Source organism: Crocodylus porosus, unplaced genomic scaffold (genome assembly GCF_001723895.1).
Source record: "Crocodylus porosus isolate Cpor-Errol unplaced genomic scaffold, CroPor_comp1, whole genome shotgun sequence".
NCBI classification, from domain to species: domain Eukaryota; kingdom Metazoa; phylum Chordata; order Crocodylia; family Crocodylidae; genus Crocodylus; species Crocodylus porosus.
This window is the reverse complement of record NW_017728914.1, coordinates 23,249,966-23,273,667: the sequence shown is the minus strand read 5'-3', so window position 1 is coordinate 23,273,667 and position 23,702 is coordinate 23,249,966. Positions and strand designations below refer to the sequence as shown.

Sequence of the window (23,702 nt, the reverse complement as noted above, 5' to 3'; positions counted from 1 at the left end):
ACATTGGCCTTCTTCCAGTCTTCGGGCATTACACCAGAGCGCCAGGAGTTTTCAAAGATCCGTGCCAGGGGCTGGGCTATGACGCTCACCAGCTCCTTGAGTACCCTGGGGTGCAGATTGTCAGGGCCGGCTGACTTGAAGGTATCCAGGTGTAGCCTCTCCTCCCAGATCTATTACTAAATTGCTTGGACAAGGCACTTCACTTCTGTGCATCTCAGTTCACTCATATTGGAAATGGAGATATTAATAACACATACCATTTTTGTAAAGCAACAGAAAATGCCAGAATGAAAAGAGCTATACAAGAGCCAGGTATGCTTAAATTTTTTATAATGAAACAAAAGGATCAATGAACAAGCACTAATCAAAATGAAGTTATGACTTACAACACGACTACAAAGATTTCTTCAGAAATAGCCTGCAAAGAAAGCGATACTGTGTGTACAGATACATGTCTATTTGGGGCTGTTTCAAAAGAGGAGCTGCTGATCAGGAGCAAGGAGCAGCCGTTATGTTCTAACACTTGCATGTAGACAACCTGGGAGAGATTTAGCAAAACTGAACCAATTTTAACCTGAAGGAAGGAATGTTAATGCTGGATCTGTTTAGCTACATACCTGTTGTCCCCAGCCTGTCCACAAGCAGCTGTGAGAACGTAACAGTTATTGTGTGGGTCAGAGCAAGAGACCCCCTTCCTCTTCTGAAATAGCTCCAAACACACACGAGACCATGCCCTGTTGAGTGTAATATACTTCTAGAAGTGTAGCAGTAGGGTTTACGCCTAATTTTGTATTCAGATCATGTCTACACAGGAGATTTAATCGCCAGTTCCAGCAGTTTAACTGTAGCCAGCATTTGGTGCAGATGTGCACACACACACACAACCTACTAACATATACAAGGAAAGGTATGATTTACATCAATGGAGATCATGATGTTTGAAACTGAAATGCACTCTACATACAACCAGCTCCTGCCTTGTGAACCACTAGGATTGCACCAGAGGAAGACATGCAAGTTGCTAGTCACAGAGAGCACTTACAATGCAAGGAGCCTGCTCCGACATGCTGGAAATCCAGTGCACAAAATTTGACATGCTCTGGCAGCCTCATGCATCATGTGCATCAGTGGCACAGTGCACCTCCACGTTGAGAAAATGTTGGCAGTGCGCTTTGAACTAAAACATGTTTGATGTGCTTTAGTTCAAAGCACACTGCCTCCATTTTCTCAGCGCAGAGGCATGCTGAGCCGCCGATTCACGTGCTCCCAATGCAACACCAGGCACGTGTAATTAGTGCAGCTCACTGATTAAAAGTGCCTGGCACTGTATCAGTAGCACATGTAAAAATGCCCTGCCTGTTGAGACGTGGTCTAATCTCCAGGACTGGAAACGCCTTTAGGATGCATTCATTTGCTCCAACTTCTTTTAATACTAATCCAGCACTCTGGGTACCACTGACAATCCTGTACAAACAAAGTGACTCAGATTAAAGTTACACATCTCTGGGAAAAGAGAAATAAGTTACCTTCCCTATGCAATCCACAAGACACCAGCAAATAGTTCTACCTTCCTTCCATTTGTTCCCAGGCAAAGGAAGAAAGACAGCCCTTAGAGCACACCCTGTAAGGGCAAACAACTGTTGGCATTAGTGCTGATCTAGTTAGCCAATGCTTGGGAGAGTAAATGCCAAAATTTTAACATCCTAATGGACAACAGCCTACCAGACCATCTCTTAAGTACTCCAATTGCCAATGATACCCAAGTGCCTCACAGGTTAATGTATTTATCTTCCAAGCACCCCACAAAGTACAGCATGCTATATCTTTTTTCATGTATGGGAACTAACATGCTGGAAGACATTGGCTGCATCTTCACTAGGAGAAAAAATGGTGTTCATATAAGCAAAGAAAAATAGGGCCTTCTGATGTTCCTTCCAGCGTCTAATCCATTCCTCAGAAATTAACTTGAACTACGTAACTTGAGGTAAAGTCCTGTAAAGACTACGCAGGTTCATTCCCCTTCTCTTTGCAAAGACAAGTCTAAGTAATTTGCCGAAGATCACATAAAGGAAGTCTGTGGCCAAGCAGTTACCAATATGTATGAACTCTGAATTATAACATTAAATTGATGAAAAACACTATTCAACATTGTTTCATTTTGAAATTATTTTTCAGGACCAAATTTACATTTAAAAGTTAAAAAGAATACCCAAAAATGCATTCCATTGAGGACTGAATAAAGTCTTTTGACCCAAAATGCTTTTTAAGTGTTTCAAATTCAGTGCAAAAGACTGATTTCATTTTGTTTGGCTCTGACCCAAAGCTAAATTATTCTCAATTTTGGGGCCTTTTTTTGGTCCAGGCAATGGACTAAAGAAAAAAAAAGATATCTGCACAGCTGTAATCTTTGCTAGAATATGGTCACATCCTATGGGTGATATCCTGAAGTTAAAGGGCAATTTTGCCATGGTCTTCCATGAGACCCTGTATGTTCTGCTCAACAAGCTAACAAAATGCTTGTTCAATTGGAGTCACTGAAAATAAAAAGCAACACTAGTTTAAAAAATAATTTAAGACTACTTTTCACAGCTCTTCATAAAAATCAGATGAGATTTTATGTATATTATACATGTATATATTAGTTCATTTTCTGTGACTACTCTTTCTATAAGAGGCAATAACTGGCTAACTTAGCCCATCAGTCTAAATTAAGCATGCCACCATTTACAGAATAGAGCACTAATTGACATAAGCGAAGACTCAGAGGTTTGCCTTGGGAATTTAAAAATGTTATTTATTGAATCAATTATGTTCCCAGTGTGACAGCTGCTTTTTCTTTTCTCCTCCTTATAGTACTGCAGTCTTTTAGGCAAAGTTGTTGGAGAGGGGAAGAGGGAAATCTTTAAATAAATAAAAATACTAAAGGGCAGGTACAAGTCATTACAGGGTATCTTTTCAGTGGGGAATGACTAAATCAAAGACTAATCAATACATTCCTTTCAACTAAAGTTCAAACACTTAAATCTCAGCCACAGGAGATCAAGCTTAAAGGGGCTAAATTTATACTACTTAAAGTGCAATGATGCACTTGAAATGAAGAACAAACATCGCTTACCCATTAAACTGTCCACCTTATAGATACAGCTTAAAAGCTTTTCTGACTGACAAGCTATAGAACAGTTTCATTTTTTTCCCCCAAAGTAGAGATCCTTTTTTCTACTGCAATAAAACTAAATCCTACTGTACTAGTTTGAAAAATCTCTAAAAGTAGCATTCACAAATGTACAGGAGTTGTATACGTTCCAAATTCAACTTTATGGATGATCTATATTCCAACCACAAATGTTTCACTGCAAAAATTTTGTATGTTTATCAAGTGTCAAAGTTTATTGAGTATCAAGAAGACAAGTGTAGATAAAGACCATTTAAAAAAAATAAGGGAAGCCTGATGAAATGTCAGTCTACAAGGACCCCAACACCATACAATACTGAGTGAGAGATGAAGTGGTACACAACAGAATTTTACCTTAAGTGGAAACCACATATTTGGTTCACACAGAAAAAAGCATATCTGAACGCAAAATTCATTTCCACTGTCAACAGAAAATCCTACAACCTAGCTGGGGGTTTTTTTGTTAACCAGCTTAGCATACTGTACAGTCTCTGAAAGAAGCATCGTAATATCTGTCATATTTTTTGAAACCATAACATAAAACATTTGCGAGGTTAAACAAATATTTAGTTATGATTTACATTTCAAGCACTGTAATTCTGTCATTTAAGATTCATTATGACAACATTCTTCATATTTCCATCCTATTACTTTTCTATTTGGCCTACGCTTCAAAAATTGATCAAGATACTAAAAGAAGATAATAATAAAAAATGGTAGCATTTTAGAGACACTGGATGAAGCTTGAAATCAAGGCAACAAGAAAAACAAAGCTATTAAGTTCGTCATTTTATTAAATAGCCTTGAAATACTTTACTTGGCAACACAAATGGCAGATTGCTGATCATCTGCAGAGGAAATTATATACAATGAACCTATAAACCAATTAGATCACTTTTTTGAAGTATGGTAAAAAACAAGCTGACATATTGGTCACCATTTCCCCTCAAGGTAGTAAGCATCTTTCAGCTGCTGTCTCGGCACAATATTTAATAAGTCTCTCCTCCAGTTTTTGATGTCAGCCAGAAGGTGTCCTCAATAGATGCCAGAACATGTTGTTTTGATATCTGAGATTCATTGGACATATTTGCCCAGACTTTTGAATTATTCATACAGAAAGCTGTATCAACATAAGCATAAATGCACAAAATCTACAGGATATTTTTAGCAGAGGAAAACTCTTTACATTTTTAGTTTCTACACTGACTATACATATCTATATTCATGCATCACAACATCAAATAGATACTTCACTACACTCTACTTTCAATAAAAAGATTTTGGACCCAACTCTCCATTGACCCACACTTGTGTTGATGCTGTAAGTACTCCTTGTATTCCACAAGACTGCTCTTACTTATACTCTGATTAGCCCTGGACAGCCAAGAATAATTTCCATTCCTCCTCCTTTCCCCAACATGCACCTAACATTAAAAAGGAGCTAGTCTGTCAGCTCTATGTTAACTATGGAACACTGTTCTTCAAAGAGGTTTTCCCTGGGGATATTTTCACCTGCCCTGGGAACTTTTTATTCTATCAGCGTTATAAAGGAAACTCAGGACAGTAGAAAACCAGGACAGCACCTCTCTGTATTTAATGCTGAAATTAGCTTTCAGGTTTAAGACCAGTTTTCAGCTCCAACTCATAAATTCTACAAACTAAAATCAATACCTAAGTAACTTCACAGCTTCTCCCCCATCTTCAGGTACAATATTTGTTCAGCATGTAAATTAAATCAAAGAAGAAATTCAGGGCTATGTCAAGCCATAGATTTCAATGGCATTTGTTTTTTGTATTTTAAAAAACAGTTTTATACAAGTTAGTGGGATTGTATCTCAGTAGTAATATATACCGAGTCAAATCACCTTTTTCTTCTATCGTGCTCTCTGAATAGAAGTACCTTTACTTTATTACTATAGGAACAGAGATATTTAATGCTGATTGTGTGTGAAAACAGAAGCTTGAGTATAGTCAATTCACAGTATAAATATTAATGTAACATGTTCTTCTGATCCTACCTGAAATCCATCTCCTACTCCTTTGCCGCCTTTCTCCAGGCTGCCTTCCACCCCCTTCCCATAAGCCTTATCTTACTAAAAACAGAGGTGGGTTTATAAGGGGACTGGTGGTTAAAAGACAGAGTGGGGCATAGTTGGGTTTGCTGTTCTGTAGTTCTGCTGATTAAAAGCTCTAGAAAGATCAGATTTAAAGAGAAGAAGTGCCTTTTCTGAATACCATATACTAATTTAGTGCAGATACAAATCAACATCTCAAGATGGTTCAATAGATATGAATGGATTGTTTCATAATTTCTTCTCCAATACAGAAAAAGGCAATTCATTAAAGAATAAAATGACTATCCTTATTAATGATTTCAAGATTCAGTCTTTAGGATTAACTGAATAATCAGTGGATGAAATCTGAACAGTGGATATTTCTATAAGAATAACTCTTCGACTCAACACTGGCTGTGGGAATATAATCAACCATAGTCAACCCCCAGTATGAAACCTTCAGAATATTAGAGTGGTCCTTTAGGGCCCCTCAACACATGAAGGTAAAGGTGTGATGGGATCTAATATGCAATCTGCACAATTGCCATACCACATGTGCCAACTCAATCCTGGGCTCCCCCTGTACCAGCAAGAAACAAGCTCCCACAGCTGACAGCTGATGGGGCACCCTGCCATAGGGGTGCACCATGCACCCCTTCAGCTGGAAGCCCTGTCAGCTGGGAGCTATCAAGCTCAGGAGTGCATGTGGGCCCACACAGCTGGGAGTACCAACTAACTGACAGGACTCCCAGCCACAGAGGTCCCTGGCCACACAATCAATTAATGGCATAAGAAGCAGCTAAATACGAGGAATAACTTTGCAGCTTATTCCTCTTTTTATCACACCAGTAATGGATTAATTAATCACACCTTAAGTCTAACATGTACACAGGGCCATATTCAATCTGTGTTTTTTAGAACAGTGGTTTTCAACCTGGGGTCCACAGATTCAATGGCAAACTCCCATTGACATCTAGGGGTGTTTATATACGTGCTCTGGGAGTGGGGGGCACTTTAATTAAAGTGCCCAGTGCATCTCATGCCCACGCTGAAAAGTAGCGGTAAGGGCGCTTTGACTAAAGCTCGTTGAATAACCTTTAGTTAAAGCGCCCCCACCACCAGTTTTCAGTGCAGGGACACTAATACACAAGAAGCTGGAGTCTGCTGGAGTGCAGTAATTACCATGCTCCAGCAGACTCGATTAATCGTTGCAATTGCAGCACATCAGAGCAGCCTCACTGCACATGTATAGGCACCCAAGGGGAGCAGGAATAAGCTAACACTGAACTTTTTTGAAAATCCACCTCTGAAAAAAATCACTTGTAGCCATCAATGAATAAGACTGAATAGAGACTCCTTGGATAGCCCAGCTCTTCAAGATCATTTGACAGGCAGGTTAGTTCTGGTAGAGAAGTAAAGCACAGTAAAAGACATCCCAGAACTCCAGGTCAATCACATTCTTGTGCATGGTCTTCCCCTATGACAAAAATGCACCATAATCATTCACCTGCTTCTGCCTGTGCACATCATAAAAATGAGATGCGTGTCACACAAATTGTGTATTTCTCAGTGAAAAGGCCTCCTTTCCAGTGTTCTCTTTACTTTCCTTTAGCTCAAAAAGATCTGCAGTATACATGGAATAAGCTGGACCTCACCATTGTTTCTTCTACTCGCAGCTTGCTAAAATGTAAGAGCTCAACATAATACAATTTCATGGTGAGCAATTACATGAGATTTTATTGTTAAACCCACATTATCAATACAGCATGGCTTTCTAATACTAAAGATACCTGCATACTAATTTCTTTGAGGTGCGCTACTGGATAGCAGAGTGGCTTTTACCCTGTTATAATTTTTTTACTGATAAGACAGAATTAATGATCTATATAAAATCATTACAAGGAGACTGGTCAGTTTGATTATCAAATTGCTGAAAACATCCAACATCACTGAGAAAAAAGGTCTGACAAAATACTTCATATTCATTAAGTACTTCTTGATATCTGGATGTAGAGGTGCTTGAGAACTACATTGCATTATTATTGTTACAGTATATTAACTGATACAATGAAATATTAGCTGGAAAAAAGTGTTTCAATGCCAAGAGGAAGTCAGAGATAATAATGCATTATGAAAATTGATCTGGTATGGTTTATGCTTTAAAATACAGTGGAAAAATTACCATTACATGTTGAAACTGTATCTTATTTCTTGTTTTATTTATTGTTCTCCACTACAGGAATAAGCCAAAGTAATCTTTTAAAGATGGGTATGGAAACCAAGTGTAAATTCCAATCCTATTTTAAAACTCCAACTGGATTTAAAATGTAACTGCAAGAACAAATAATAAATAAACCTACCTTCTTCACACTTTGATTGAAAAATGCTTGAGCAAAAGCTTCCAATACGCAGTTGAGCAACCCAGCCCCTGTAATGGATATTCTGCCCTTCTGTATGAACTCTGTCCTAAGAAACAGGAAAGTAACACCATTTTAATTCTCTTTCTAATACATGGACAACAATGTCCACAATATGATAAAAGCATTTAATAAAAATTACAGAACCCCATTCTGGTATCAGTATTTGCTATTAGATTCAGAAGAGTGGGCTGAAGTGGGTATTCCTGTTAAATGGATGCAGAGCAACTTGGTCCATCTCCAACAGGAGGAGGCATGTTTATAATAGTTCCCCTCAGTCAAAATGTTACTAATCTCAAAGTTTAGTGATCTAAAATTATTAATTTATACTTTTAAATTATTTAATTACCAATGTTGTTATTGTTGCAATGGTAATTATGGGGAAATGTCTAATTTTGTGAATCAGAATGGAGCAGGAATCTTAACCCACTATACGTGACTATCCTCCTCAGGGCCAAGTTAACAACCAACCGTACACTGCTGGCAGATGTTAAGGCAATCACGTAACTGGGGTTTGAGGAATTTTATGCTCCATCCCCTATATCATGCTATACGCCATGCCACATGTGCATGGCAAGTCAAGCAGTTTTGGGGACGAAGCATAAAAGTCCACAAACCCTAACTGTGCAATTGCCAATGGCCATCACCTGGGGAGCTCCATACCGGAAGTCTACAGATCTTCCCCAGCATGGGCAGAATTCCTGCCTTGCCCTCCATCCCATGCACAAGTAGTAACACAAAATAGTTTGAACCTATACATGCAGCTGTGGAGTGGGGAGCCTCTAAGATGTTGCTTCCATGGGCCCTTCCACAGGTGCCTAGGCATGCAATTTGTGCTCCCAGCTGTATGCCCACTTTTTAAAGGTGCAGGGTGCCATTAGCACACAATCAAGGGTCCTCTCCCCATGTCAGGCTCCTGGTACCCTGTACCTTTAATAAGTGGGCACGCAGCTGGGAGCCAGGCATCTGTGGAGACAGCATCTGGACAGCAGGGAGCACCCCAACATCAACCTCAAAGTACTGCCTCATCTTCCTCCAGGAAACTGGCAGGGTCACCACATTTCCCCCAGCCCAATCCCACTGGATCAGGTAGTCCTGGACCCTGAGGCTGACCCACCAGATTTCAATATTCAACTGAGCATAAGGATCTTCATCCCCAACATGCCACATGTTCAACTGAAGGTGTGCAACAAATGATCCACAAAGATGCTATACATTATACATGGAGTATTTCTGTGGCTTGCTCACTATGTTATCATCACACCATAAACTGGCTCTAATGTGTACCATTTATGGCACAATTAACACCTTTAATGTAACATATGCCAAGGCCATAGTGGAAGATCCATAGAACTCTAGCAGCAGAGTACAATCATCTCTCATTCTGTTAAGTTAATGCACCTTAGCCTAGACATTTCTTTTCCTGACATGCAAATATAGTTCAATTCCTATGACCAGAACAATTGTCCTTTTGCTGCCAAAAGGGGAGCCACCTATGGTAACACATGATCTCGAATGACAGCCACCTACTGATCCAAGCTAGATTTATACTAGTGACCTAGTACTCCAGGCACAATAGACCAGAATCAAAGCTTCATTATTGTACTCTAATTAACCCTAGGCATCTATGGTCCTAAGCCACCACAGTAATCCATTGTTTTAATCTGAACTCAGAATACTATCATTACTTGTATTAGGTTTACGTCTACATCTCTGTTCTTTGAGAAGCAGCAAAGAACAACATCCTACATATGTTTATAACAGTGGGGAATCCTGGTAGCATCATGGATCTACTTTAACACGCTCTCTTCAGTCTGTCCAGTTTAATTCAGTAGGCATGTAAAAAAGGATGCAAATTCACTGGCACAGGAAAAGCAGGAACAAGACCACATTCTTGCGACACGACATGAGCTGCACTGTTTCTCAGTGGCCAGAGTGCTCATAACCATGCATAAAGATTTATCTCCCCAAGGGTTATTTATACCTTCTGTTATGTCAGGGGGACTCCACCCTGAGCCCATTCCCCAGATCCAGCCTGTGCAGCTATGTCATCTGGGCTCCCAATGGCAGCAAGGGAATCGCAGCAGCAATTGCTGCTCCCCTATTGTCAAATTTCCAAACTCATGGGGAGGCCCCTGAGCTGAATAACATGGCCCTGTGCATTGTATGTGGCATGCTGGGCCAAGTGGAAGCAGTGTAGAGACCAATCCTAGTGTGCCAGGCTAGCAGGAGGCAACACAGCCTGATCCCAGTGTGCTGAGTGGGGCAGAGCTGGTGCAGGTCCCAATTCTGGCATGCTATGCTGGGCAGAGGTAGGCAGTGTGCTGGGGCAGATGAAAGCCAAACAACCCCATCCCAGCATGCTAGGTTAAGTAGAGGTGGTACAGGATCAAAAGGCAGTGCATGAACAGATGAATGCAGGCAGTACAGGGTCAAATTCTGTCAGGCTGGCCCCTCACCATTGTGTGTTGGATCATATAAGAAGACCAAGAGTGGATTTGATAATTCTTCAAACATCTGAAGGGCAATTACAGAGGATGGAGATGAGCTTTTCTGTGTGGCTGTAAGAGATAAGACTAGGAGCAATAGCCTCAAGCTTCAGCACTAGCCTATGATGATCATCATTACTAGTATTATTATTTGCACAACAGCAGCGGTGAGGAGCCCTAGACATGACACAGGACCTAAATCCATTTGGTGCTCTTCAAAACACAGAACAGTGTCATACATGTCCCTAAGAGCTTACAGTTTAAGTAGGTTCATATGAACTTATATTATTTCTTCAGCAAACAAACAAGCCAACAGTTCTCCAACAGTCTGTCTATCCGAAGGGGCATCTCTGACTTAAGTATGAGTGAATGCACTAGAACTCTGAAGACAGCCTTTAAAGAGTGTAAATGCAAGTACTTTTCTGGTACCCTGCTATGCAGTTCTTTTTTACAAGGGGAAAAGATGCAAACCCAAATACAGTATGCATAGACAGATTTAGCAATTTCATTGTTATCCAAAGGACACCAGTGCCAGCTGTTAGGATGTAGCTGCTACAGCTGCATGATTTTGTAGCAATGCAAGTGCAGAAAACCACTCCAACTTTGACTCTGCTTCATTCAGGGTTAAAGCTGGGGTGAACGAGTACTGCTACAGGCTCATGTGGACACTACAGCTAGATTGTACCAGTAGCTCTCCTTCCCCTTTGGAAGTGGCTGTAATGTACATTTATCCATGCCCAGTGGCAGCCAGCCTACCAGCTCAAACAAACACTTTCAGCTTCCATATTTCTCTGCCACGTAGTCTCAGTGAGTAATTATCTTTCTACCCACAGTACTTTAATAATCTTCACCCTGCTGATACCTAAATTCTTCTCCATCTTTAATGTATGTCTCTTGCCAGAGGTCTAATAATAGATGCAGATCTATTTTTTCCAGTTACAAAATAATGGAATTGCCATTAAGTCATGGAGACAAACAGCAGAAAGGAAACATGAAGCAGGTCTCCCAAATACCAGACTGAATCATCCTTCTTCTAGACCACTATCCCTAGAATCCCACTGTTCCCCAACTCCATTCAGGGATTTAGGAGTAAAGGACCCTGCTATTTTATTAGCACCTGAAGTGCATGGGTATGGTGTTGCCAGCCTTGGCCATTTTCAAAGCTACAGAACTGTGGCTAGGCAGAAGGCCCCAAAGCCTGTTTCTGAGTGACCGTAGAATAAACCTTTGCAGACATAACAACCAGCTTGGTGAGTAAAGTAAAGGAAGTCACTAAACACAATTAAACAAAGCACAAGGCCTGGACAGAAATAAGAGAGGATCATACATTAAATAATCCATATACACTATATCATAGTTTTATCTTAAAATGTTAGTAGTAGCGACTGATGTAACCAAATGTATTAAACGTTATTTTGCTATAATAGATACATTTTTGTTAAGGTGCTTAGATAATTTATAAAAACAAAAACAGCCTTGTCAGACAAGACCATAAACTAAGGTAAGAAGAAACAGGCCAGTGCTGAACAACACTCTACAATGGGAAGGAAAGGTATATTAAAATGCAATTTCAAAGTCAGTATCTCTTCATTCCTAAACACAAACATTTTCCTACTACAGGAAACACCTATTGCCTCCCAAGGCAAATCTTTAGATTTGCTTAAATCCAGGTTTGTTGGGTATCTTAATTTATATCCTTGGGAAAGAAAAAGGGAGAGTTTCCTAGCTAACTGATACCTTCCAGGTCCACAAGAGTTCTAATTTAGTCCAGTTCCAAAAGTTTCAGTGAAACAAAGAAATTTAAATAAAAGCAATCAAGGATCTTCTGTTAGAATATTAGAACTAGACATCTAAAAATACAGGGCATAAGCTGGAGAGAAATTTGGAGAATTCAGCAAATTCAAGAAGACCTTCTGGCAATCTGTGTGCCACCCTCCTCCCACCTCTCAAATCTCCCCAGCCGGTATAAGTGAACATCTATGTTGTCCTGTCATGGGTAGCCAGACAGCCTTTGGATAAATGTTTGTTTTCATGTTTTAAAATGCAAGCAAATAAAAGGTTGGGCTGTAGACCTGTTTCTGTCTCTATTATCAGTAGCCTACCCAGAAGGTTAACTGTAATCTGGGTAACAATGAAAAGTAAAGAAACATACTCCCCACAAGGAATTCTGAAGCCAGGTACAGACATTATATTTTTATTGGTATAAGTGAGCATAAGCTTATTTATACTCATAACAAAACAGAAGTTTGGCACACATAGGCTAGTTTAAAAATGGTGGAACCCAGTCTAAAATTTGTCACGTTTCCCTCCCCCCCCACAAACAAAGGGAAAACATGTTTTGTTTTCTACCAATCCAAACTACACCACTTACAGAAAACTGTATAATCTGTACCTAGCCTGTAAGACAAAACATACAACTGACAAGCAACAAGGCAGTGAATCCAACCAACAACACTATTAAATATACCAAATAGGGCAACAACAAAAAATAAATAAATACCCTCTCTTCTTTGTCTGGTTCAATCAGATTCCACAATCAGATTTTTAACAAGTAAATTAAAACGCAATTTCAAAATCAGTATCTCTTCACTCCTAAACACAAACATTTTCCTACTACAGGAAACACCTATTGCCTCCCAAGGCAAATGTTTAGATTTGCTTAAATCCAGATTTCTTGGGTATCTTAATCCAGCATTTCTTATTGTAATGGGCCTGATCCAAACTGTACTGAAATTAAAGGAAAATCCTCGTTAACCTCAATGGATCTGAAATAGATATTGAATCCTCAAGAAAGCATTGAGTCCAGGTTAAACGGACCAAAGCTGGCAACGAGATTTGATCTGAACCAATTTCTTAAGGAAATGTCAGTACTACCATTGCAATAAAGGTACTCACAACAGATCCATTCATTATCCTCATCGAACCACATTCATTTACCTCTTCTTTCATACTGGTACAACTTAATGCAACAAAAAGTGCACTGGATGCAAAAAAGACAATCTGGAGGGTATAAAATAATCATTACCAAAACAAGCAATGAGGCCACCACTGACCAGACAGGGAGAGGGACAGAGAAAGACAGAGAGAGACAGAGAGAACGTGGCAGAGAGAGATAGAGAGAGGGATGGAAAGGGAGAGGGACAGAAGCCACCTGTAACAGGGTGGCCTGTCCTCTTAAGAGGGACCATCCAGCTCTGCTTGAAAGAAAGGCTGCTGCTGAGTTTAAAACCCCCAGAAGGCAACAGGAAAGGAAGCTGTGAGGAAATAATTGTGAGCTGGAGGCAGCTGGTGTGTTGAATTGCTGGCTGCCTGGAGGGGCCAGGCAGCTGTGCTAGAGCCTAAGCTATAGGGATCCCCTCCAAGTGGCTGGGATAGGACAACAAGGATTTTTTCTCTCTTTTGCTGGTTTAAAAACTGTTTTTGGCTGTGTACTGGCTGAAGAGCACCTCAGGGAGCAAAAGGCTGCCAGGAGGAGTCCACAGGCGACGTAACCCATTTAAACCACCATTAAATTTAGCTGCATCCAGTTGGGATTTATTTATTTATTTTTCTATTTAAACAGCACTGCTAACGCTCGCGGAAAATATTGATCACTGATTGATTCTTATAGCACACTGCTCGTGGCTATGCTGCATGCTTACAACAACACAGTCACAGGCAGAAGTCTATTAATGAGATCCAACTACTAAATTATTGACTAGTTAAGTACGGCAAATTTGGCCTAATTGTTTTCATGATGGGAGTTTAATTAAAGTGTCTTTAGTATAAAAAGCATAGCAATATTCTTGCTCAGATAGCATCACAGAATGCTTACATGGTTTTCAAAACTAAATTAAAAGCTATATGCAGTGCGAGATCCTCCAAGGAGGATGCCTTTGTTATGGAAGAATATATGAAATTTCTGTATGGATAGTTGAAGCCATTCTTAATCACTGCTCATGCAAGGCACATCTTTCCTCTCTGTTTTTTAATTCAGAGAGACAGTTTCTGCACCCATGCCTATAATGCTAAGAACTATGAGACAGATGTATCTTCAAATATCTCAGCAAAAAAATATCTATGCAATGATGATGAAAGAAAGGAAGTCCAGTTATAACTGTGGGTTATAACAGTCCAGCTACATGGCACAGTCAACAAATCAGGGATGGACAGAAATGGTAAATGGGCATACAGGAGAAAGCTATATTAAAAAACCCATGGTAGACAAGTCAGACTACTTCTGTGATATAAGACTTGTGGGTCAAATTTTCTGTGGGTGAATTTCTATTGAAGTCACTGAAGTTATTTTAGGCAAAAAAAATGTTTTGGGGTTTTTTTTTAGATGTGAGATATTAAGGGAAACCTTCCTGACATTATATAAGTGCAGCCAAAGGATACGTAAAAGTTAGTGATTAACAAGAAATCAAGGGGGGGGGAAGAGAGAGTGTGTGTGTGTGCGCGCACAGATGCTGCTGTCAGGTGAATGAGGGGGACAGGCTATTACAATGTTATAGCTGAAGTAACAACCCTGGAACACAAGAATATGAGCTGAGTATGAATATTCCTCCCATAACAGTCACCATGATAATGCCATGGGCTAGGCCAGCAATTCTGATAACATACGAAACAGGATTTTACCAGAGGGATTTCATGCGATTTTTTTAATGCACCTTTACAAAACCAGTTTGTGTTTCCAGTGAGTGTTCTTTAAACCAAGGGCATGGACCTGAAGCCATTGCAAAATGAATGTGGTTGCATTCAATAACAAGAGGATGGCTTACAGGTTTAAAACTCTAGGTTAAAATATCGGAACTGCAAGTCTGAATCCCAAGAGTTCACTTGTATCATCTCCAGAGTGATAAACTGAGCTCCATTCAAGTGACTTTACACAAGTTCACCTAAAACAGCCCTTACCAGGCTCCTGTTTGGACGTGCAAGATTCCAGGGAACCACTTACAAAGAGTTGGAGAAGCACAGCATCCTAAGGCATAATTCTTCCTGCCCTACAGCCTCTGTTAATCAGTATCACAATCTTCAGAGGCTGACTGTCAAGTGCTAGCAACCATGGTGGTATTGTAGATAGATGCCATAAAGCATATTAGGATGGAAGGCATATACATCAGGTTCTATTTGGTGCATTAAGGCTTTAATATAATAAGTGCTTTTCCCCTTAAGTTTCTTAAGGAGAAAATAATCAAGTACCATGATTGCAGCCTCCTTCTACATGCCAAATCCAAGACACAAAAAAGCATGTTTGGTTTCTTCTTCCCAGCCTTCGCCACTTTCCCTTACAGTACAGAATTCCTGCTGGGACCACTTAACCAATACCGTGCCATCATACAGTATTGGTCTTACATTGGTCTGTCCTTTTCTGGGCCTGAAGTCTAATTCAAGTTACTAGACTCAACAAAGGGGAAACTGGTTGAAATGAACATACAGGAAATATACAGGAAGCCAGACCAGAGGATCTGATGGGTTTCTCTAGCCTTAAACTCAATGTACAAATTGACAAAGTTATTTGGGTAAATCTGATATCTTTTATTACACCAACTCAAATAGTTAGAAAAATTCTTCTCTGCAAGCTTTCGGGTATAAATACCCTTGTCAGGCTGGGGAAGCATCTGCAGTTGGTGTACGCTCTTCCTAGATGGAATGACTGACTCTCAATTTACATCTTCACTGACTGGCTTCTTTACTAGTCATTCCATGTAGGAAGAGCACACACCAACTGCAGATGCTCCCTTAGCCTGACAAAGATTATTTATACTAGAAAGCTTGCAAAGAAGATTTCTTCCAACTATTTAAGTTGGTCAAATAAAAAATATCATATTTACCCAAAAAACCTTGTCTGCCTATAAGCCTCTCTGATATTTAAAACTAGAATCATCCAAACAGTTCTGAAGTACTCCCCACGGCAATGGGTTTATGTAACATGTGTTGCGAGTACGTACCATTTAACGGAAAAGCGTGGTGCTCCAACCTTTCAGATCAAATAAGCCCAGCTGCGTTCAGCTGAGATGGTCTTGGGCACCAAACAGTTCTGCTTTGGGGAACGTATGACATACTCTGACTTTGTCGTTCTATTTCTAGTATTTATGGACAGGGACAAATTTAGGCAATACAGACTAAAGATCGCTCAATAAGACCTAGCAGCATACTGGAGTCACACAAGCTGTAATTTCAAACCACTGGCAGTCCACTGATTACAAAGTACTTTTGAGATGGCCTATCAGAAAAAATGTTGACAAAATATTTTAAAATCCAGGACACTGAAGATTTCTGGGAGCAAGAGGAGATGGAGGAAAGTAGAAGGTAGGAGGGGAGTGGTGTTCTTGAACTAGGAAAAAATTACCAGACAAGTAGTGTTCTTGATTAACTAGCTAAGGTATGAGATGTTTCAGAGTTTGATAGATGCTTTACAAGCCTCTTTTAGGAGCATACAGCTAACCATACTTTAAGAAACCACTAGACCAGCCCTTATTCTTTCTCGAACAGTGGTATATACCAGATGCTTCAAAATAAGGAGAAAAATGTGCTTAGGCAGTTGTGCAATACTGAAACACTAGGGAAATTTCTTCCTGAGCCCAGCTGCTCACTAGCTTATCACCTGAAGCACAAGGCTTAATAGCCCTTGTAATTTTTGTCCTGGTTGGGCTACAAATTTATATAGCTACATAGCATTTACTGAGAAAAGCAGCAGGACAACAACATTTGGGCTTTAGTCCCTCTTAATTTTAATGGACTATAGAGGTGAGGTTTCCAACACCCTGTTTACAATTCAAGAGGCTAATTCAGCAAAAATCACCTCGTTTTTCTCTATACAAACATTAATGACAACATATTCACCTAACCATCTGTCATCATTCTGATCACTTATCCAGATTGACAGCATCTTCAAAAGGCAAACCACAAAAAAAGCTAGCCAGCACTATTGTACCCCAGTACAGAAAAGGATAAGGACATCTCTGAACAAACAGAGGCAGGATTTTCTATTTCCAGCACTCTGGAATATGAAAGCAAAGCACGAGCTGGATGCATTAAATCAGATGCTGTACAGCAGTTAATTCATTTCAGTATATATCACCCAGTTGAAATCAGATAAATTCAGACTCATAGGAAGTTTCACATTTTTAAACAGTGGAGGTAATTAACAATAGAAAACAATTTACCTGGGGTTATTTTGGTGGATTTTCCATAAAAGGCATTTCAAAATTAAGATTAGATGTTGATTAGATGTTTTTCTAAAACAATAATTAATTTGGGGAAATCCTATGGCCTGCTCTATACAGATGGTCAGACTAGATGACCACATTTTGGCCTCAATATCTATCAGTTTGCCTGACCATATCCTTTATATGGTTCACTAATATTTATTTAGGGCAATACCTATTAGGTGATTTCCAAACATCCAAAATCCCGACTCAGCAAAATTTACAAGAATATATATTGCCAGGATATGCAGCATCTAGCAATTGGGGTAGCAGCAGAAACATTACTTTTATTCTTGAGAGACTGAGCTAGGACTCAGGAGATTCAACATATATATGCAGATAAGGGTTTTGCTGGAAAGTGTCCATGATTTTTCTCTTAGAAGACTACCAAAATTTTCATGCAGACAACAAAGTTACAAAATGGTATTTAGAAACACTTGAAAACTATTTCAAAATCCCTATGATATGAACTGGTCATTTGCTTGATGACTGAAGGCTGCCATTTTAATGAGAACTACAACAGGGAGCTAAAGGCAAAGGAAAATCATGCTAATTACACAGACAGGGATGTAGCAATAATAATAATAAAACTCCCAGAAACATGGCTTTATTAAAGACATGTACTTAAGTGATGATTGGAAACCTGCATTCTTTCTCAGGGCAGAATCCCCCAATCTGCACATTCCAGTCCAAGCATTAGATTTCAGACTACTACAATTTACTGTCATCATCTCAGTTCCTGCACTTCTCTTTCCTTGGACATAACAACAGAGTTAAGCATCAACAAGCCAGCTTTCATAAAGCAAAGTACTATTAATTCAGTACAAAAGCATTTTTAGAGAATCTGTACCTTAAAACAATACAAAGTTTATAATCATATCCGCATTACCAAGTATCATCCATTTTCAATATGAAGACTCTACAGGTCAAAAGTATTTCAGGTCATCCACTGACCTGTCTCTGTTCATAACTTTAGGACTGTCTGTTCACAATCAAATATAAGTAAGTATCTACCAGGTCAAGGCTGTTATATTTATACCATCCTTGGAAATCAGTCTCTGGGCTTTCCTCCTCTCTCTACCAAGACAGTTGGATTCAAAAGATTATTCCTAGCATTTTTCTAATACTAGAGATTTGTATTAAGGAATTCTTCCTGGAAGAAGAGCTAATCTCACCCATTGAGCCAGGAATACAATCACTAGGCAAGCCCATCATGGTGTATAATATTTCTAATAATGAGACAATTCCTGAATATTCTAGGTTTCCATAACAACGGTTACAGCCTGTATGTAAACCAAAGACATGGCTGACTTCCATTTTGTTCTTTCACATGCATTAAAGTTTTTAATATAAGAGCTTGTAAGGAAATTATTATTGGTGAGTTAGTCTCATTTACAAGGGAATGTGTCATTCATCGCTATTTTATATAATGCTGCAGAGTTAAACAATTGCATTGCACTATTACTTATACTGAGTTATCATTTCTGTCCAAAAAGACTTAGCAAGGCCCCATGGAAAATGAAGCTACAGAGAGCTGAAGAGCACAGGATGAAAGGAAAGCAGAGTGGCAATTAAAAAGAAAGGAGTGATTTTTACCATCTCCTTGAGAATTTACAACCAAAATCTGTTTGATGCAAGAATGTTGCCTAATGATTTCTAATATGGCAAACCTACGCTCAGAAGCACAGATGGAATCTAAACTGGCAATCACACCTTTCTCTCAGAATGGTGGTGCTCAGTTTTTAAAAGTGAAAATGAAAAGTAGACAAAAGTGTCTGAAATAGAAATGAAATATACAAGTAAAGGAAATCCAAAGCAACAGGCAGCTTTTCAGTTTAAGTGTGAAAGATTTTAGAAACCATAAGACAAGAATACTGTTTTAGCACTGCCTTCCTCACCTGCAATACAGGATGCACCATATGCACATTTAAACAATTTTGTAGCTTAAAATGCATTTATTCAGATTTCTAATTCTTTACAAGTAACTATGTTACAAAGTAATGAATGACATTTCTCATTTGCTAGGTGTTTCATTTTCTACTCCTGATTTGTATCAAGGTACATTTAGATGAAAATTGGAATTCACTTAAAAATACAGACAATCAGTATTTTAAGAGGTACTTAACTGAAACACAACAGATAAATAAATTCAAACCAGCAACTTTAAATACACTAGATACAAAAAATAACATATTAATCAGCATGTGCTGATGTATTTACATACCCATCATGTTGTAGTCAAGTCATAAATTATTAACCAAAGAATTTTATCTAGCTAGAAAACTGAACTGATTGTTTCAGGTCATCGTGTCCTTCAAGAGATTAGACTTCATAGATCTTGACTTCACACACCTGTTTTTAATTCTTAGGCTGAAAGAGTTAAACAAGCTTTCCTGATTCTCCAGCTCCCAGTTGGTTTCCCTAACTTTGAATGAACTAATTACTGACTTGAACTAAACTAAATGAACCCAAGTGTAGAAAATTGTGTTTCTGAACCTATAGAATAGGCTCCAGCTGTCAGAAGCAGGTTTATCATTTCAGCAAACAGTGCTTGCAGGAGCTTAGCTAGGGACTTGCACCAGTTCGGTGATCTCACTTTATTCACAACTTTGGCAGTAAACCAAAATGGTTTCAATAATATTTTTTATTTACCAAAAAAAAATGTTAATAGATTCATTAAGTGGATGTCTTAATATGGCTGGTCATTATTTATACGGTTTAAAAATCTAAATTAAATTCAAATATATATGATTTAAACTAAAAATTCTGACAAAAAATCTACTTCTAGTCTAGTTTTGTTGAGTATTCTCAAGAAATGCAACCTTTTATCCCACTCCAGAAAAAAAATATTTTATATAAGTGACTGAACTTCAAATGTGTGTTTAATATATGCATTATTAGTACAAAAGAAGATTCAGTGTCTCATAACTGCACAGTTCAATCTGTAACTTCATTTTTCACACTTACTAGCTGAAATAAAACAAGTACTTATATATGTAGCTGCTTAGTTTTGGTTCAGGTTGGGTTTGAAGCTCCCAATATTTGATGTGCAAGGCTTCACATTTATGTGGAAGGGAAAGAAATTTAAAGCAAAATCAAGGTATCCAAGGTAACTCCAATTCTGCATTAATCAAAATGATGCTAAATAGCTACTAGTTACTTCCAATCATTAGCAAAGGAGATTTTATGCCTGATATTTAACCCTAAACTTGCTCCTTTTTTAACCACGTACTTTTGATAACCAGTTTATTAGAGTATGGACACATGAACACTTCACCTTCAGGAGAAAGTGAGTGGGCTTTTGCTACTGCACAATACGACCTTCACGATATTACTCCATATTAAGTGGAAGCTAAGCTACGTTAGTTTAATCCTCAGTGAAGGAGTTAAGTTCATGCAGGTTAGCTCCTACTTACTATGGCCTTAAGAGTGTTCCCAGAGCATATTTTAAAGTCCTGTACATCCGCATCCAGACAAACAGCTAATATGTCCATACTCTTTGCAGTAACATTCCAACAACACTCATACGTACCCACAAAGATTCAAACCCCATGGTGTTACATGATGTACACAAACACCTAGTAAAAAACTATCTTTTACCAGCCTACCCCAACAAGTCTAATTTTAGAGAAGTTGAAACATATCACTAATCAGCCTGAAGTGGCCAATAAATGCTCATGTGTGCACACAGCTGCAACCAGCATGCAGGCAGCAAAGAGCACAAGCCTGGCAGCTTGGAGAGCTGCATCCAGCTGGTAAGTCTGGTGTGATGGATGAGGAGGGGGGAGGGAAGGGGCGTGGCAGGGGGAGCAGATCAATGCTTCCCGCGGTGAGGGAGGCACGGGGCAGGAACAGGAGTAGACGCTGCCCAGACAGGGCAGAGGGGGTGCGGGATAGAGCCACAGCTCGTCAGGAGGGGTAAGGAGGAGGGCAGCTCCCGCCAACTGCAACCAACCCCATGCAGATTGAGGGGCCCACCTCCCCTCCCCCCCGTGTCCTCCCAGACAAGCAGCTGGAGCAGCAGTGGGAGCCACCAGACAAGCCGCCAAACAACCGGTATGCAGCAGGGGAAGCTGCCCCCTCACACAGCAGCAGAAGCTGTCCCACACCGCCTGGATGAGCCGTGGCTCCATCCCATGCCTGCCCCACCCTGGCTGGGCAGCACCAACCTCAGCCCCAGCCCCACTCCCTCCATCACTGCAGGGGCCTTGATCTCCTCCCCCGCCCCTTCCCCCCCACCCTCCCTCTTCACCACAACAGACTCAGCAGCTGGACTCAGCTGTATTGGAAAATCGGATCAGTATTGGCCGATATGACTTCTTAAAAATCAGCTATTGGTACTGGCCCCCAAAATATGTATTGGCGCACCCCTAGTTACAAATTCTGACTATTCCTCTTCTTCTCGCACCTTACAAAAACTAGAAATATTGTAGCATGAACTGAACTAATGTAGCTGATGTTAACATAGAGTGTAATAATAGTGAAATGTAACCATGTTAGTCTTGTCCTGTAAGCAACTTGAAAACTCTGTTTTGTATCCTTCTGCTTGACATAAGTGAATGAACTCCGCATAGCCTGTGTGTGTAAAAGGGTGAATGGTGAGAGAATGGCAGAGGTTGGAGAAGAAGATTTAGCTGTTTACGTGAGCAACACAGTGCCAAATGTAAGCTACCAGTCAGTAAACTAATTAAGGAATGGCTGAAGAATCCCTTTTAGGCCTAGAGCACAAAGAAGATAACGAGGAGAAGAAATGCACCCATCCTGCCAGACAGGCAGCAAGAACACTCTAAGGCTAAGATAAGCTGAAGACAAAAGAACAACCACAAAAACAGAAGCTGGGTATGGAAAAACCACAAAGCTCTGAAACAAAGAATGTCAATCCCTATAAAAGAACACTTTGAAAATGCCAAGTTGGGTGAGTCTCTTTCTCTGCTGCTGTTTCACCAGAGCACAGATGCATCTGTTCACCCCACTCCAGCCATTATCTTCAAATCATCATCATCTACTCAATAAGCCCAGGTTGGCTACCCTGGGCTGATACTGAGCAACTACTGCTGGTAACTATATCTGGTGTGTGTGTGGATGAAATGGTTGTTTTGTGTATGCGTATGCCTGTGTGTAATAATGTGTATGATGATTTGTGTGCGTTTGTATGTATGAATGGTGTGCCTGAACCTCTATGTCTAACTCATGTTATCAATAAATGCGGCACTTTGCCCTATCCCCCTTTATAAAGTCTCACTCATGATTTGAGCAATTGGCAATTTGAATAACAATATGAGTGATATCAGCCAATCTAAAAAGCCATGTGTCTACACATTATAAATAAGCAATTTATACAAATTGCAAAATAAAGCAAATTTGCTACAAATGGGACCACAGGCCTTTTATTACTCAGCATACCTCTGGCCTACCCGCACGGATCTTCTGCTCATCCTTAAGTGAAACCACTTAATGCTCCTTGCTAAAAACACTGTGAGGACTTGATCTGTACAAGACCTTAAATAATACCAAAAAAACTGTGCAGCGGTGTAGCAGTCCCATCACCTATTCTACACAGTGTAACAAATTAAGACGGGAAACAAACAAAAACAGGTCCAAACCCCTCAACTGCTAAATGTTTTCTCTCTTGCTAACACATTTCAATTCTTTTTGAAGAGAAGATTGTACATTAACACATCATTTAAATTATTTTATTTTCGTTGCATAAGTCCACTTATTCAAATGCAAATCCCACTGCATACATGCTAGAGAAAGCTGAAATTCATTCATGCAAAGGCCTGCCTTTACATTTTTCTGTTTTACAGGCTAGGGATTAAACTTCAGGTATCTCTATGCAGCAATCCAGTACAACATGGGTAAGCATACCCAAGTTTGTTTTAACCTAACCCATATTGATAACAGTAGCAGAGACCTGAATTTTAAAGCAGGCTATATAAGCTCAACAGAAATCTGCACTAATGACTGTACTCACGTCTTCAGTGCTGATACTAGCTAGAACATGTCAAACCCAAGTATGCCTACCCATGCATGCCTCCATCTCCTACTCACCCTTAGAGTAAGATCTGCTATTCCACTTCCTGACTTTCACAAAATATCCTTAAAGCAGCAGAGTTCAGTCAACACTAGTCAATGGATTTAGATGGGTATATTGAACTTGCCTCTTCTATTTGGCTCTTCTAAGAAACAGATAGATCTACAGTAATTATTGACAGAACCAAAGTATATCCTCTCATAACCATCAAGTAGCCTTGACTGATGCAAATCTTTTTGTTTCCCAAAATGTGTATCTGGGGACAATTAAGCTCCATTTCTAAGAAACACGAGACTACCTAATACTGATATAGTAGGTTCCTATATACTTTGCAAACACAAGCCTG

General features: G+C 39.6%; 1 protein-coding gene across 1 annotated transcript in view; it reads right to left on the bottom strand.

Moving 5' to 3' along the window:
- PRELID2 (PRELI domain containing 2) overlaps window positions 1–23,702 on the bottom strand; it is a 48,514-nt gene that overhangs the window by 5,497 nt on the left and 19,315 nt on the right. Inside the window, exon 5 of the mRNA XM_019535001.1 lies at window positions 7,587–7,692. Coding sequence (XP_019390546.1) covers window positions 7,587–7,692 — 106 coding nt within the window. The remainder of the gene's footprint in view (window positions 1–7,586; window positions 7,693–23,702) is intronic.